General features: G+C 38.2%; 1 protein-coding gene across 2 annotated transcripts in view; it reads left to right on the top strand.

Annotated features, from left to right (window-relative positions):
• Window positions 1-18304, top strand: part of LOC107657272 (thyroid hormone receptor alpha) — a 159765-nt gene that overhangs the window by 118518 nt on the left and 22943 nt on the right. The window contains exon 3 of one of the 2 annotated variants that reach the window (XM_016445306.1): window positions 6681-6930. In XM_016445306.1, the coding sequence (XP_016300792.1) occupies window positions 6875-6930 (56 nt within the window). In that variant the 5' untranslated portion in view covers window positions 6681-6874. Of the gene's footprint in view, window positions 1-6680; window positions 6931-17887; window positions 18134-18304 lie in introns of those variants that run through there. The other variant, XM_016445307.1, reaches the window with a different exon arrangement.

The raw sequence follows: 18304 nt of genomic DNA, 5'->3' as shown, positions 1-18304 counted from the left end.
GAACTCCATCGGTTGACTTTGTGAACTAATAATTTGGATCAGTTTGTGAGCTGAATCAACAAATTAATTGAAAGATTGGGCTTAAAAGAGTCATTCATTCATGATTTGAATATTGCGTATAATGCACATGCCAAAGAGAGTTAGGGCCGATTTTCAATCAATAATGTCATCATAATGACACCATAATCACATTTATGGTGTTTTTGGGGCCTCAGTGGAGCCCTCCTTTATTTTCATTACATTGAAAAAGTGGCCATAATAATAATAAAAAAAACTTTTGTGTTCTACAAATGAAACATATTGGTTTGGAACAACTTTTTAAATAATGACAGATATCAGCATTGTTTAAATTTCACAATAACTTGTATGTATATGTATGTGGATGTGGCTCCAATCACGTTTAATCAGCTCTGAATGTTTCCATCATTTTTGTTAGAAATCACACAGAATGAAACACTTACAATGTCAAATTGAATAAGCATTTTAAATATATTTAATTAATCGCACGTTTAACTTTGACAGCCCTAAAAAGTAGGTCATTAGATGGAAAGCTGTGCATTCAGTCGTTCAGCTTTACGTTGCGTCAGAGGAAGAGCAGTGCGCCATCTGCCATGATCTGAGGGGAAGTTCACAGCCTCCTCCCTGACGCTGAACATGCATCTGACTGCAGTGGGATCACTTGATAAGTTGCTAGGCTCAAGCAATTCCTATTGGTATACCGTAATAAAAAAGAAATGCTGAAGCATCCATCTTAAAGTAAATCTCAGGTTTTTTATGCCTGACTGACTGGCCTTGTGAAAGATTAATAGAGCATGATTTAGCTATGCACAAAGCCAGCAAACCCACAGAGAGCTCAATTCGCAGAATCTTCCTTTTAACCACCTTTTGAGAAGATCAAAGTTTTTTTTATTTATTTTTTTATTCCACATTTGAAACAGTGAAATCGGGAAGGGAAAAGCCTCTAATTTGTTTTTCAAATACAGTCACATTCTTGGCAGCGTCTTGACCCGACTTTGCCAAAGGCATGGTGGAATGAGGGAGGAGGCCGTGTGCTCTTTGAAGGGGAGTGTTTGTGTTTGTTGGGGTGGTTGGGTCAGTTTCCCACAATGCCCTTCCTTTCCCCTTTTTGTTTCCCCCTAAACATCCGTCTGTGCCTAAGGGAAGTGACTTTGTCAGACTGACCTTACGCAAGATAACCGTCGTCTCGCTGCGTAGTCTCCGTCTTGCATTTGAACAGATCCACCTCATTAATTTTCCTTATTCTTGAGCTAGAGAAGATGCTAAACAGACACAAGCTAAATTTCTCTTCAGATAAGATGGCAATTATTCAAACGCAATAAATGTCTAGGGCGATTAATGTTGTAAAAGCAAAGTGTTGGATAGAAGAGGCTACATCTGCCAAAAGAACCTCCCGTCCTGTCCATCAGGACATATTCTACAGGTTCAGATGAACAATAGTAGATGGTTATATATCTACCTACCTGATGGATTGACTCACGTTTGACTTTTTGACATTATTGACAAGTTTGTTTTTCAGATTGCACATTTTTTGTGACCTATATTAGATTATATCTGAACTGTATCTATACACTTAGAATTCACACATTATTATAAACAAAAACTGTTTAATACTAAAGATATAGTCTAAATTGCATTTTTTTTTTTTACAAGTTTAGATAACTATTGTCTATTTTATTATATTTACTGTAATCTGTATGGCTCCTTTTTCGTGGCTGTTCTGTATGGCTCCAGTTTTCAGTGTTGCATGATACTTAGGGGGAAAATAAAAAAAAAAAAAAATAAAATATATATATATATATTGTGTATAATTGTATACATTTTTTTGTGACTGTATCATTTACTGTCATTAAATTGCATTAAATCATATAGAGCAGCATTATAACTCTCCATTGGCCAACCTTCCCAAACTGGTTGACCATTCTTCTCTTTCAACTTCTCTCTTCTGTCCTTTTCTAAACCATTTCTCATCGACTCTTTGTAAACCTGACACATAGTAGTAACAACTACTAAAAGGTCAACTACTGAGAGACAATAATCAGGCATGTGGTGACTTACAGAGGCAGTTTAACTAGCCATCAATCACACAACTTTATCAGCCCACTCCACCTAATGTAAACAGCAATCGCTGGAAAGGAGGACAAGTGAGGCAGGGTCCAATATTAACACTCGCCAAGCACCAAATGAAACAAAAAAAGTGGCTTTGGTGAGTATTTTGTATTTTTGTATGAAAACAAATTCTCAGTGTTTTGTTGTAAGCTAAACCTGCCACCATCTCTGCTTTTAGAGGCTGTGCTCAGCTCTAAAGGTATTTAGGCACACATTCACAAGGAAGGTGTTTCTTCAGTTTTATTTTAACGCGAAGGTGCTACTCAGCAAGGATATGTGTGATTGGTGCATTAGATCTTATAGTTAGGCTGAGATCGGCAATCAAGCAAAGTAGCATTTTTCAGTCCTTTTGACGTACAATATGCTCTTTTTCAAAGGCGGTGAGTTGATTGGTTATATAAGGATCTCTTCTTGCGTTGGCTTCTTTGTGAAACATTCATTAAAGGATGGTGCCCTCTGACTGGCATAATGGCATCTGCACAACGCGGCCTTCACTGAGATCATATCAAATCACAGTCCGGAATGTTTATCTCCTGGATCTTCAGTGCTCTGTCATTAGCTGTTCATAAGTATAGCGGCCAACCTGTCAAATCCCACTAGATGAAAATGCCTATCTTTTAACTATCTTGTAACTTATTGTGTAATTTAATTGTACTGCGGTTGTGATGTAAAATTGTTTATATAAATATAATTGTAATTATAAAATAGTAGGAAGACTGGAGCCTTCTATCCTGAATGAAAAAAGAGAGAAAGAGTGAAAGAGAGAGGCTAATTAACAGAGGCTGTTTAGCTCTGCAACATACTATCTAATTATTCTTTTTCATGCTACTTTCAAACCAGCATTTTAAAGCATTGAATTAAGGGCAAGAAGAAAGTAGGAAAACAGAGGAAGAGAGAAACAGAGTCCACTTTCTTCTTGCCAATTAAAAAGTTTTAGTGCCACGTTTGAGAATGCAGAAAACAGCGACAAACTTACAGCAAGAAAAATGAGGCCGAAAATCTTACTCAGCTGCACCTGCTGCAGTTTTATATATATATAAAATGTATGCACTGTGTCAACATATATGTCAAGCGCTGCCCCATCACACACAGCATACCCACTCCCGCACATACACAGGTGCAGTGTCAAAGATACCATACCTTCAATGCTCTACTTAAAAATTTATGTGGCCTTTGTGCATTTTTGGCTCCCTTTGCACTTTTTACAACACTCGCGCACACACACACACTAAAACAAACAGTCATCATTAACAAACACCACCTCTTTTTTTTTTACCTGTTTATGGCCCTATGCTGAATTAAACTTAAACTGCTGTGTTCTTTCTCTCTTTCTCTTTCTCTTTCTCCTGGTCTCCCTCCTGTCCCTGTTCTCGCTCAGTTGCATGTTTAACAGGAACCCTGCCTTGTAAAGCTACATTTATAGATCCCGTATGTTTGATTGTATGGGGCTTTATGACTTTGACCTTGACTGAACAGGAGAGAGAGGTAGACCTCCTACAGTATACAGGCCTGGGCAGCAACAAGATTATCTGTGTACATTTTAGCCTTAAAGGGTGCTTAAAGGGCTTTGTAGTTGACCCAAAATTCAGTGACTCTTCCTCATGGTTTTTGATAACCTTGTGACTTTCTTTCTTTAGCAGAACACAAAAGAAGATATTTAGAAGAGTGTTTAGGCTGCTATTTTCCCTAAGCCCTGTTTAGACAGCAATTGTTTCTCATGGGAGATGTAAGGTAATTAAAAAATTAGCAGGGGCTAGTCTGTGTCAGTGATTTCATTGCAGTCTGAATACAGAATGTCTTACCTTCTGTTTTTTTTTTTTGTTTTTTTTTTATTAGACTTTTATTTCTGAAATGCTGGAAACTGTTTGCAAGGATAATATTACAGTACAACGCTCCACTACTACGGTGGCCCAGTAGTGCACAACACAACGAAATCTCCACAACACAATAAAATCGCCGCAACACAGCACATAGGACTAATTACATTGTGTTGTGCTAATTTTGCTGTGTTTTGGCTGGTTTCCATTGTGTTGTGCTAATTTAGTTATGTTGCGGCCTGTTTCCATTGCATTGTGCTAATTTTGCTGTGTTGTGGTTTGTTTCCGTTGTGTTGTGCTAATTTCACTGTGTTATGGCTGGTTTCCATCGTGTTGTGGCTTGCTTCCATTGCGTTGTGCTAATTTTGCTGTGTTGTGGCTTGTTTCCAGAACTCATTATAATCAGTGATGCTGTCTACCCTGGATGCGGCGTGACACGACATGACAAATCCCCGACAGTAAACTGCCTCGTCTTGTTTATGAGGTACTGACACAAAGTTCAAATGTCCTGTGTAGACAGACTCAACCTGTTGCGACGCGGCGGTGTCATGTCCGGTGTAGACACGGTTCACTGTTCCGCTGCCAAGCAAGCGGGCACATTTAACTCCTCGTCTGCACATGCTCTCTTTGAAATAGGGGTAACGTTATTATTTTTTTTTTTTTTTTTTTGCCAAATCACCAACAAATATTTCAGTAAAATGTATATTTTAGTCAGAATTATTGTGCTCCCTTTCTGTTGTGCTTGTTTGACGTGAAGTCTGTGAAGTTTAGCATAGACTTGCTTGCTGTCAGGACAAGCCTTTATGCAAAATGGAAATACTCATGTGACTTTCTTTCATTTAGAGGTGAGAATATACCTGTGAAACTTAAGTTATGCACTGAGGAAAACACGTCTCAAACAGCACACCATATCTGTTAGCACACGTATCTGTCAGAGCACCTGACAGGGAACACTGAGCTAAATTGTATTCTCATGAGCTAGTTTGAAGTCCTTAATATAAAGCATGTCTCGTGTTAAGGACAATTCAGGTCTTGCAGTTTTCCTGCAGCTGCTCACTCTGTGCACTTACTTTTTTCAGATGCACTCACAACATCAAAACTACTGTATATCTGTATTATTTTTGATAATATATCAGTGAAAATAGTCGATATAAAAATAATCCTGGATCAGTGGCTTTTTTTGGACTCTTAGTCTGACCTTATTGACCTGTGACAACAGCAAAACAGAGACTAAGTTTGGATACCGATTTGCTGTGTTGCCAAATCCCTAATTTGCTTGTACGTTGACTTCCTTTGTCTAATCTCATCTGTTGTGTTTAGACTTGTGTGTCAATTTCAGTACAGTCTGCATACACAATTAAGTCTAAATGCACAGTTAAAATACTGTAAGCGATGACATGTTTACATCAAGTGAGCCTTTAAGTGGTCCAGCTCATCAGAATCCGTGACCTATGGACCCACGATCATTGTTTTTTTTCAATATCCTACCACCTAATCCAGATTATCGAGGCAGTCAAGGCCTTGTGATTTACACAGGTTTTAAGACACATTGTTGCTGCCAAAGAAGTGAAAGAGCAGCCTAGTGGTGCACGTGAGCTCCTGGGTTTGCAAAGAGTATGTGGTAAAGGGAGAGATGGGATTACGGACCTCCTAATCGGAGTTGTTTCCTGGAAAGTGTGCTCTCTGTCTCCAGTGAGCCGGCGATGCTCCGGAGAGCTCATGGGAAGTGTGTCACATGGGACAGACAGCTAAAAGAGGAGGGGGATGCACACACATCTGACACTCAGTTTCAGAGTAGAATGTAGACCAGAGTTATTATACTGGAGTATTTATTTATTTATTACTTTTTAAATTAATTGATTACTTTTTGAGGGGAAAATCGCTCAAAATAAATTAATAAAAAATACAGCTGACTGAATCCACTATATTAAGATTTGCCAACGTTTGTGAGGGTCATGCCATTATTTTTGCGTGGAATTATCTTTTAGTACAATGATATAAGATTACTTTTTTATTTGTAAACTCTAATTTAGTGACCTTATTGATGAAAATGCTATGAAGATCAAAACGAATAAAATATATAAATTATAAATAAATATATGTATCAATTATAAATATATACAGTGTGTGTGTGTGTGTGTGTGTGTATATATATATATATATATATATATATAATAATATATATAAATATATAAATGAATGACTTTATAGTTTGTATCGAGCCCCATAAAAAATATGGGATCGGAGGAATTAATACATTGATATAAGATTACTTTTATTTGTAAACTCAATTTTAGTGACCATGGTGGTGAAAATGCTATGAAGATAAAAACAAAGAAAATATATAAGTTATAAATAAACATAAAATTTATCAATAATAACTAAGTAAGCAAGTTTATAGTTTGTATTGAGCATTTATAAAAAATATGGGATCGGAGGAACAATTATCTCATAGCTTTTACCTCCCAGAGAACATTTTTGTTTACTCACAAAAGTTTTGCACTCCCCCGAGAAACTTTGCATTCGCTCTGAAAAGTTTTGTATTTCCCATGAATCTTTGTGTTAGTTCGCAAAACTTTTGCATTTCCCCAGGAAACGTTCCACTACTCACAAAGTTTTGTGAATGAAAGCAACACTTACTGTTTGATCTCAGATTCTTTTTCATCACTGTATGTTCTTGCAGCATTCTGCATTGATTAGAGCACATGCTCATTTTGATCCTCTCTTTTTTCGCAGACCTCATCATATATTGCTGCATTATCACTGGCCATCTGAGTTGGAGAGTGAGGCGGGCTTGGTTTGCGAGCGTCGCTCCGCAGAGCCGTCCGATGACTATCTGACTCATCACAACCCGCGAATGACAGGCGTGCATTCGAAGGTGGGGCCCGCCTCAGTCTCACATGATTGGCTGCTGGATGGAAATAAGGTGAATGGAACACATGCCCAAGGAGCAGGACCCAAACCAATCAGAGGGAGAAGAGAAACGGTGAGCCTGTTAAGAACTGATCTCCCAAGAGAGTCCAGGCTTATTAGTGAACTCATTAGCTACGACGTTAGTCATAATGCTCATAAGTTAAGTTTGTACAGTGTGTCTTGGTGTGAAGTTGCCCGTGCTCCTTGCTTCTGTGTTTGTGTGTTTATCGAATTTTATTTCACATAGTTACGCTTCAGGAAACTCAAATTTTCTGGTCAATGCACAGTCTCCTACATAATTCAGTTTTCCCCGTAACTGGCTTCATTTGTGTGTGTACAGCTCACAGTGAGTGTGGTGCTGGCTCTACGCCGTACTTTAGGCAGACACTAAGAGACCAGCCTTTACCTCAGCATCTACTCCACACACACATTTTATATAAGGTCTGGAGCTGACAGGAAAGTTCACTAAAGCCTAAGAGAATTTTACTGTCCAATTTTACTGTTACTGTCCAAAATCAGCACACTCTCAAACCTTACACACAAACAGACAAACACACACACACACACACACACACACACACACACACACACACACACACACACACACGTGTACACGCTGCCGTGTAGGCTTTTGGTTTAGCAGGACAGCACAGACTGCCCCCTCACGTTCTAAAAAAGAGTTTGTTTTAGAGGCAATAGCTGTGTTTCTGCCAGTTAGCAAAACACCTTCCATCTCAGTGTGTGTGAAATGTCTAATGTGTGATCTGTCCTTGAGCATTTAGCTTTAGGTTTTTCTGTTTACAGCACTACCACAAAATGGTAGTACTATATAGCATAATAGTACATATTAATATTATAATTATTTTGTGTGTGTGTGTGTGTGTGTGTAGGATGTATATGTATATAGGGCCGTATGAAATCTGTTTTATTTTTTCCCAAATTCCATTTTATTTTTTTCCAAATTCTGTGTTTTCCATTAATTTTCTGGATTCTATTTTAATGGTTTCATTACATTTTAATAATCAAAAGCTTGTCTAATTAATTGATTTTTTAAATGTATTATTTTATTTATTTATATATTTTTTTCAGAAATACTATATTGTGTATTTACATTCTTCAGGTTAATAATTTTTCTGGTGAACATTCCTTAAAAATATCATGTTTGTAGCGGAAGTAGTACTATCATTACATTATTTAATATATTTCTGTCACTGTTTCTTCAAGTTAAACCGATCTTTTATTTTGATGGGTTGCGGTGAAGACCTTTAAGTTTCTGTTTGTATGTGATATGGCGATAGTTTTTGTCAAAAGAAATGGTAAAATGCTCATGAAGTGACTCTGAGAAGGTCTAGAGCAGGGGTGCCCAAACTCGGTCCTGTTCTGCAGGACACCGGCCCTCCAGGACCGAGTTTGGGCACCCCTGGTCTAGAGATTGTTTATGTGTTTATGTACTCATATATTGAGGCAGCACAAGTTTGAAAACACTGCCACCGTTATGCGCGCTTCAGCATGTGTGTAGTAAACAAAACCATGTGTCTGTGCCATAGTCTTTTTGTGGCGTATTATTCACAGACACTGGTACATATCGCGTTTTCATTTAGGTGTACCAACCTACTTACTCATCCAAAATAAATTCCATTTTTATGACTGATTCCACGATTCCGTTCACATTTTCCACATTTTTAGCAAGTGGCTGCAATATAACAAAGAGTGAAAAATTTAAGGGGGTCTGAATACTTTCCGTACCCACTGTATATATATATCCTAATGTATAGCTGAATGCATGTGTCTTGAAGTTTACCTTTTACCATTTTACACCCCACTTAATGCATTATCCTCTAATTAGTCTATAAATGTTATTCAAGATTAACCATCATTAAATCAATAATCGTGTGTGTGTGTGCGTGCGCGCGCGCATATAATGGACAAGACCCCAGGAATATGGGGTCAGATTCCCAGCATGCTCACTCAAGAAGTGATTAAACAAGGGCCCTTCAGCTTAATTACACCGAGGCCACCTGTCAGTAGATTAGCTGATCACGGAGCACAGCATTCTGGGTTAAATCAAAGAGCGGGAATAGCAATCACATGGTTCCGTTCCTCTTAATCGAGCTGATTTCTTCTTCCCTTACTTTCATTACTTGCTCTCCTGCTTCCTCGCCATTTCTACTAACCGCCTCCCAATCACCTTCTCAAGCCTCATGTCCATAGGGGTTCAGATGTTTCTTTTCCGAGTAAGTGAGAATTAGTTTTAAACACTCCTTTTATTTGCCGTTGTTGAAGACATTTAGCCCCGCCCAAACTCACGCCATTGGTGGATCTAGTGTTGATGTCATAACGTGATATAATTTAAATCCATATTACTAAAGTATGTTCCATACAGAATTACTCGATTGAGGTTATAGTAGGGCAGGACGAATAGTTTTTTGTAACCTGGTTTTTTGTAACCCTAATGGTGTCTAGTTAAGAATTTTTGATGTTGCCGAGGTCAACTAATGTCCCATGGGGTTCGTTTGGTGGCCATCTTGAAATTGTCATCACGAGTGGCAAAAAACACATATTTTGATAACTCCTGAACCATACAACAAATAAACACAAATGAACCCACTTTTTCATATAATTCTGACATCAGGAATCAAACAGAAAGGTCAGTGACATGGTACAACCACTCTTTATTGTTGAAAAGCAGGCAAATTACACATTTTTCGGCTCAAAACAATGTAACTTTTGCTATTTTGTTCCGCAATAGTTTCCTGCATTAGCCAAATTACACTAGATTTTCTCTTATTTCAATTGCAAAGTTGTTAAAAAGTTGTGACATATATGGCAATCTGATAATACTAGCTAATTGAAAGCAAAAGTCATCAAAACCCAGTTTCAGTCTCCAGTCATCAGTCTCCACCTCTTCAAACGTGACCCCGCTGGTGGTTTATTTTTTTCAATATATTTGCAATGAAAGTATAATCAAAACAAACCAGTATGTTCAAAATCTAAAATATAACCCAGAAAAAAATCTACACAAATCAAAGTAAAAATTGGCATGAACAGCATCCCAATGCTGCTACATTCTAACTCCTTATTTGCCATCGTAGCTACTCATTGGTTACTTTTAACTGCTACTTACGCATTTCAGATATCCATCGTCACCACTCAGCAAGATACAGCAAAAAAGATTTTACATCTGATATGTATTATCTACCTTTTTTACAACTAGAAATATGTCACTACTGTACATTGATAATATGGGTATATTATAGTACTGTATTATATAGTATTATATAGTACTGTCAAATTAAATTACCTTCTAGATAGCTAGCTAACACTAGGTAATGTTAGATAGATAACATAGCTACTTAATAACAGTGGTGGAAGTATTGTTCAGATCATGTACTCAAGTAAAGTACTACTACTAATACCACACTGCAAAAGTAAAACTATGGACTATCACCAAAATGTACTTAAACTATCAAAAGTAAAAGTTCTCATTGTGCTGTAAAATGGTCCCTGTCAGTGTTTTACCATTATACAGTATAAAATGTTTTTGGATTAATATTACTGCTGCATGTGTTGCATTTTACTGCTGTAGATGTTTAAGGTAGAGCTCATTTTAACTACTTTATATACTGTTGGGTAGTTTATTCTACAGAAATGCATCATATTCTATAAGATAATTTGTTTGTAGCGCCACTGTCCTGTGAGAACCACGTATCTCTAAAATGTCAACTTTTCATGAGCTCAGCAAAACAGCCCTGTTTTGAGCTTTGTGACAATTCATTTTCAAGCTAATCCAAGAAGGTTTTAATCAGTTTATTTAGCTTTAGAAGTAGGAGAATTTTCTCAACCCATATAGGAAAACTTCAGCCTTCAGTTTATCTGAAACTTTAATTCACCAAATGTGGAGATACGTAGTTTTCACTGGACGCGTGGGATATGAAAAATTGTAATCCAGTATACTACTATAACTATAGTGAAGTAAAAAGTAACATACTGTATTCGCCCCCGAGATGTAGTGCAACAGAAGTATGAAGTTGCATAAAATGGAAATACTCAAGTACAAGTACCTTGAATTTGTACTTAAGTACAGTACTTGAGTAATGTACTTAGTTACATTTCACCACTGGTTAGTAAGTAGGCTACCAGAAATTACAGATCCATGAAACTAATTTCATGTTAATATTTATCTTTCCTCAATGGCAGAATATATAAAAACAACAAACCATGATGAAAAGGGGAAAGAGGAAAGTGATCAGACGTGTCTGAACCCCGTAAGACTTGAAGAACCTCAGACACTTTGATCTTCTGAGATACAGACAATACACACACAGTGTATTAACATGCAGACATCCGTTTTGACATCTCACTAAGAGAAATGCGGGAAAAACTCCTCTCACCTATCCTTTTCATTCGCTTACTTCCCCTCACCCATCTCCCCTCACTCTGCTCACTCAGAATGGTCAATGCCATAATATAATGTTCTACATGAATGCAAGTGTTATTCACACCATTGGATATCTTTGTTGGGCCAATTGAGTGAACCTTACAACCCCGTCTCAAAAGCCCTACTCCCACTTGTGTATTACACACCACAAATGCATCTGACGACTGCTTTACTTGCTTCAATTCTATGAAAGGTGATTCAGAAGAGCGATTGTCTCATTTACTTGATGTCCGTGACAGAAGACTAGCTGAGCCAGTTGATTCACCTTATTTTATGAAGGCTGTTTGTGATCGGCTGCCGGAAACACTAGATGGTGTCAACTTGGAGAACACTGGGTACCATAGGAACTGCTACCTGAACTTCACATCCAAGATGGATCGATAGAAAAGTTCTACTTTAGCTACTTCAGACCAGCCCTCTGCAACAAATAAGTATTCTCCTCAAAAGTCGAAAACTGCATAAGCATCAGCATGCTCTATCTTTCCTAAAGAATGCATTTTCTGTGACCAGTTTGAAGTAAAAGTGCACGGGAAAACCAAGAGGACTATTAAGTTTCCAACATGGAAGAACAAAGAGCCAGCATGGAAATGCATCGAGCTCATGACTGAAGCTCTTGGAAAAAATAGTTTGCTTCACAATGTCAAGGGTGAAGATTTCTTTGCTAAAGATGTTCAATACCATGAGACCTGACGTAACAACCTCTACCTCAAATACTTCCACCATACTGGCAAGATGGAGAAGGAAGACACAGACCAGGCTAAGAAGACTGCAGCACAGTGCAGTGGTGAGAGAGTATGTCAAGGAGCAAACTGTAGATGGCAATCAGGTCCAACAACTCAGATTCCTGCATTGCCTATATGTCCTTAAACTTGAGGAGCAGAGTGCACCAAGCCCTGAATACAGAGCTGAGAAACGTATGAGCAGTATGATTGGCCTTTTCCAAGGTTTCACTGAAAAACAAAGCATCCTTTTCATTTTACTTGGTATATAGTTCTCATATCACTTTGGAGGACACCATGGCATGTGCTTATCAGCTTGAAACAGCCGATCAAATGAAGAATGCAGTCCTCTCCCTGCATAATATCATCAAGAAGGCCTTCCTGGAGTCTAGTGTGATGCCCTGGCCACCCACTGCAGATGAACTACACAAGCAAGCAGATAACCTGTTGCCTAAGGAGCTTGACAGGTTCCTCACCCTTGTCTTGTCTGGAGCAAGTGATTCTAAGCAGGGCTGTACTGTACTGACATATATGTCGCACGTGCTACAAAAAAAAACTGGTCTGTGCGATGAATAAATTTACCACTGTAGCACGCGTGCGATACAATTTTGCATGTTCATAACACAGCCGCTTAATAGTGTGAAGTGATTTCGTTGTGCTTGTTTTTGTGTGTGAGATTGATTATACTTGGTAGTTAGGGGTGTGCGATATGACAATTTTTGAATGTCTCCACGATCTGCTTTTGAAGAAATATCGTTGTATCGTGCTACAGCGCACATTATATCGGCTGCTGTTCTGGCACCTCCTCCGTCTCAATATAATGTACAACGCCACAATACTTGTGCTACAACTTTTTGGCCTGTGCTACAAAACTTTCAACCTCTGTAGCACCAGTGCTATGTGAAAAAAAAGTTAACGTACAGCCCTGATTCTAAGTGTGAGAAGACCTGCCGACTTGTACTTTCTGTAGGACAGGACCTCTGCAGAGCAGTGACAAATGGCGAGTGGAAACTTCCCAAGCACATACTTCTATGTGCCACAGTCTGTCACTTGTACCACAGGTGACAAGACAAGGGTGAGGAACCTGTCAAGCTCCTCAGGCAACAGGTTATCTGCTTGCTTGTGTACAGTAGTTCATCTGCAGTGGGTGGCCAGGGAAGCACACTAGCCTCTTTTGCAAATAATTCTTCACCCTTGCCTTTTTTCTAAGAGCTTCAGCCATGAGCTTGATGACCCAGTGTTCTCCAAGCTGACACCATCTAGTGTCCATCTAGTGTTTCTGGCAGCCGATCATAAACAGCCTTCATACAATAAGGCGAATCAACTGGCTCAGCTAGTCTTCTGTCATGGACATCAAGTAAATGAAACAATCACTCTTTTGAAGCACCTTTTATAGAATTGAAGATAGTAAAGCGGTCATTGGATGCATTTGGGGTGTGTAATACACAAGTGGGAGTAGGGCTTTTGAGAGGGGGTTCAGACATGTCTGTCTGATCACTTTCCTCTTTCCCCTTTTCTTCATGGTTTGTTGTTTTTATACTGCATATTCTACCATTACAGAGGAAAGATAAATATTAACATGAAAATTATACTTCCACCACTGTTATTAAGTAGCTATGTTAGCTAGCTAACATTACCTAGTGCTAGCTAGCTATCTAGCAGGTAAGTTAATTTGATGGTACTATCTAATACTTATATACCCATATTATCAATGTACAGTAGTGACATATTTCGAGTTGTAAAAAAAGTTAGATAATACATATCAGAAATCTTCTTGCTGTGTCTTGCTGAGTGGTGACGATGGATATCTGAAATGCGTTAGTAGCAGTTAAAAGTAACCAACGAGTAGCCACGATGGCAAATAAGGAGTTAGAATGTAGCAGCATTGGGATGCTGTTCATGTCAATTTCTACTTTGATTTGTGTAAATTTTTTTCTGGGTTATATTTTAGATTTTTAACATACTGGTTTATTTTAATTATACTTTCATTGCAAAGATATTGAAAAAATAAACCACCAGCGGGGGTCACGTTTGAAGAGGTGGAGACTGATGACTGGAGACTGAAACCGGGTTTTGATGACTTTTGCTTTCAATTAGCTAGTATTATCAGATTGCCATATATGTCACTTGGAGTGATTGACATCCGTTTAACAACCTTGCAATTGAAATAAGAGAAAATCTAGTGTCATTTGGCTAATGCCGAAAACTATTGCGGAACAAAATAGCAAAAGTTACATTGTTTTGAGCCGAAAAATGTGTAATTTGCCTGTTTTTCACCAATAAAGAGTGGTTGTACCATGTCACTGACCTTTCCGTTTGATTCCTGATGTCAGAATTATATGAAAAAGTGGGTTAATTTGTGTTTGTATGTTGTATGGTTCAGGAGTTGTGATGGTTCAAAATATGTGTTTTTTGCCACTCGCAATGACATCATTTCAAGATGGCCGCCAAACGAACCCCATGGGACATTAGTTGACCTCGGCAACATCAAAAATTCTTAACTAGACACCATTAGGGTTACAAAAAACTGCCAAGCGGGTGCATAGGAACCTATTCTTCCTGCTCTACTATTATATTTGACGTTTGTTGGCAGTTTGGCACTATTACAGCAAACTGTCTTCAAGCATATCGTTTAGTTTGTTGTAAACTAACTGTATCAGGGCATTCCACAGATGTCTGGGCTGACTTCAAACTTAAGATGTGTGGAGAAGAACCAGGCATGATCATGTTGCTCTTTTGCGTTTATGCAAACACTACATGCCTGTTTGAGTCAATGTGCCACAGTGGTTAAAGGAGATTAATGCTTGTACATGGTTTTAATCTGTTCCAGCTGGCATCATGTTTCTGGATCTTCACCATTTACTTTTAAAGCTCCTAGATTTGCATAAACTCAATTGACAGGATTTTCCTGCTGTTTGCAGTACAGCATGTCTATCCGTTGGAAAGGTGTAATCCACCTTAATCAGACAGACAGTGTGCCTGCAGAGCACTGAAGCCTTTACCCTGTGAGGGAGTTCATGATGAGTTTGCTTTTTCAATATATTGTTTTTCAATATATTTAAATTTCAGTTTAATTGTAGTTTTTTTTTTTCATGTGCAATTTCAGTTTTAGTTTTTGTAATTCAGTTTTTGGTAATTGAGAAATCACCAAAACAACTGGAAAATTATTTATCTAAAAAAACCAAGACCTTTAAGTTTAAGATGCAAAACATGCAAGAGAAATGATTAGTTCAACCATGAAACTCTATTCGTGCTCTGATTGGTTTGTTCAATTTAATGTTTCCAGTCAAGTGGATTCACATACTCATTACTGTTTCCCTATATAACCAGGACGCATCCAAATGAATATCTGCACACTATGCATGTCCTCATCTTAACCCTCCGCCTCCCCAGCACCACCTGCCTAGATCTGCTACGGGGATCTTTCTTCTCTCTAGCAGCAGCATTCTTCTTTTTAATTTAATATTCCAAGCATTTAGCAGAATCAAGTATTACTTGTTCTGCAACAGCAGCAACCATAGCTTTAGTTTTTGTTTTCTTTGCGCACAAAAAGTATTCTTGTAACTTCATGAAATTACGGTTGAATTTTATCAATGTCCTTATTACCTTTCTAGGCCTTGAACGTGTTAGTTCCATTGCTGTATATGCAGGGTCATAAAGCTCTCGGATTTCATCAAAAATATCTTAATTTGTGTTCCGAATATCTTAACAAAGGTCTCATGGGTTTGTAACGACATGAGGGTGAGTAATTAATGACAATTTTTATTTTTGTGTGAACTATCTCTTTAAAGACTTTATAGTTGTGTTTTTGGACTTGAATCCATTAACATTTTGTGTATTCTGCAAAAGTAGGATACAATTATGTTTAAGGTCCTTGAGATCAAAAAAGTAATATCCATGTTAGAAGAATGTGGTATATTTTCACTGCAAAACAACACAAGAAATGCCACAAATTTTGAGAAAAGCTGCTACAAATTCAGTGATTTTAAGTGGCAAAAATCTGAAAAAAATTCCTGAGAAATCCTGGTGGGACTGAATAATAGTACTTTTAAAACTCTATATTGAAAATGAAGCAAGCAAAAGCAACTACCATGCTGAAACTGACTGTTGAAACATTGCAAACGTTATAAAAATAACATCAAGAAACGGGGATGCAAAACATGCAAGAGAAATGATTAGTTCAACCATGAAACTCTAACATAACATAAACATCTGAAACTGCATTTCATGACCCCTTTAATACTCAGAATCTTTGCACGTCTCTTTGACTGTGCTCTTCACATGTTCTGTTCAACAACATCTACAGCATAATCTGATGTCCCAGCACCAACATACAAACTTCATAACACTAACCCTGCAGTTCTCATCTACTGAGAGATTCTAAGAAGTGCAGTGTGGCACTAATACAGATACCGGAGGAACAGCTTTAGACAACAGCGCCACCATCTCTCCAGCTACAGTCATGTGAGCTTCAGGCTTGCCAACAGTTTATCTCATCTGCCCTCTCAAGCAGACATGCCAGCGCCCCCCAGACAAACACATAAAAGTGTGAATTCACATTTACATACATTTAGCAGCATCCCATCAGCTTCTTTTCTTCTCTGCTCTTTGTGAGCATGCACGTGGCTTTTGTTCTGACATTAGTTGGGAGCTGCCAGATCACATTTAGGCAGGGTCTAAAATAAGCTCTCATAAAGCGTTCAGAGAGCAGAGAGAAGAGAGACAGCGAGGGAGAGAGAGAAGGAAACGGCAAACACACAATGAGTGATTTAGAAGGAAGGAAACGCAAGGTGGAGTGACTCCAAATCTTCTCTTTGCGGCTTGACAGATCCTAAGACTCTCAGCTTCCTGCCACTCAAATCACGCCGCGCTCCGCTACTGATTCTTAAAAAGCAAAGCCTTGATCTCAGCACTTCATTTTCTGGGAATAATTAATTCAATCCCCTTACAACTGGATTTACCTGGCATGTCTTTGAAATGTCTTTACAAACACATGTACAAAAACAAGTGTCAGTCAGGTTTTTTTTTTATTTAATGTATACTTATTTTCAGCAAGGGTTCATTAAATGGATCGAAGGTGACAGTAAAGAGATTTATAACTTTCTATTCATCAAAAAATCCTGTAAAGTATCAAAGTATTAAACAGCACAACAACACTGATGATAATGAGAAATGTTTCTTGAACACCAAATCAGCATTTTAGAAGATGTGACATTGAAGACTGGAGTAATGGCTTTGCCATCACAAGAATACATTTTAAAATATATTAAATTAGAAAACAGTTATTTTATGTTGTAAATCTTGTATTTTTTTAATAACATAAATACAGCCTAGATGTGCGTACAAGAGATTTTTAAATATATATATATATATTTATTTAAATTTTTTTTGTAATTTTTTTTTTTTTTTGTAATCTTAATAATGTACCTCTGTGCATCTAAATTCAGGGTGGAGTTTTGAGCTCTCAAACTTTGGTAGTGTAATGTGATGGTTCTTTTTTTCCCCAAACTCCCTCCGTCATTTTATTTATTTATATTATTCCCCTGAATTAACCCACTGTCACTGCTTGTACTGTGTTTGCCTTGTTTTAGAGGATGAATGAAACCTCGCTGGATATAAATACGCCACAGGGGTACGGAGTAAATAAAGGTTAAAATAACCGGAGGTGACAGAACCAGTTGGCATGTTTATGGGCACTGGCATATCTCAGGCTCCATCTCTCCTGCTTTATCACACCGCTCACCCAATCTCACCATCTCTCGCTCTTAACCCTGGATTACCGCCCGCGAGAGAGATCACAATACCCAATCACAGGCCACGGAAGGGATTAAGAGCGAGAGAGACAATCTCTCACAAGGGATTCTTAGAAAAATTCGTAAAGAACAGTTGGGAAATTCAGAGTTAGAGAGACAGCGGGCAGAGGGGAAAAAAGAGAGGGAGGGTTGCCAAACGACAGCAAGAGAGAGAGAGAGCACTTATGCAAGAGAGGCATCAAAGAGAATTGTCAGAGTGTGTTTATACGGCTCGCTCCGTTGATGTGGTGAAGAGTTATAATCCTGAAGACCAGCGGAGCGTTTCGTCTTCACCATGCACATCCTCCAATCCCACTACGTTATCAGGTGAGACGCTTCTCCTACCTGTATCGCTCTACAAGCCTAGTCATGTTGCTTTCGTAACGGTGTTAACAAGGTTACCACGATCATGGAAAGATTGCTAATATTTGAAATTGATATCTCAACCAGGAAAATTTAGGGAAATCAATTTAGAGAAAGCATTCTAAATCAATGCAT

This window comes from Sinocyclocheilus anshuiensis, unplaced genomic scaffold, assembly GCF_001515605.1.
Source record: "Sinocyclocheilus anshuiensis isolate Anshui unplaced genomic scaffold, SAMN03320099.WGS_v1.1 scaffold159, whole genome shotgun sequence".
Taxonomy (NCBI): domain Eukaryota; kingdom Metazoa; phylum Chordata; class Actinopteri; order Cypriniformes; family Cyprinidae; genus Sinocyclocheilus; species Sinocyclocheilus anshuiensis.
This window is presented reverse-complemented; position numbering and strand designations above follow the sequence as displayed.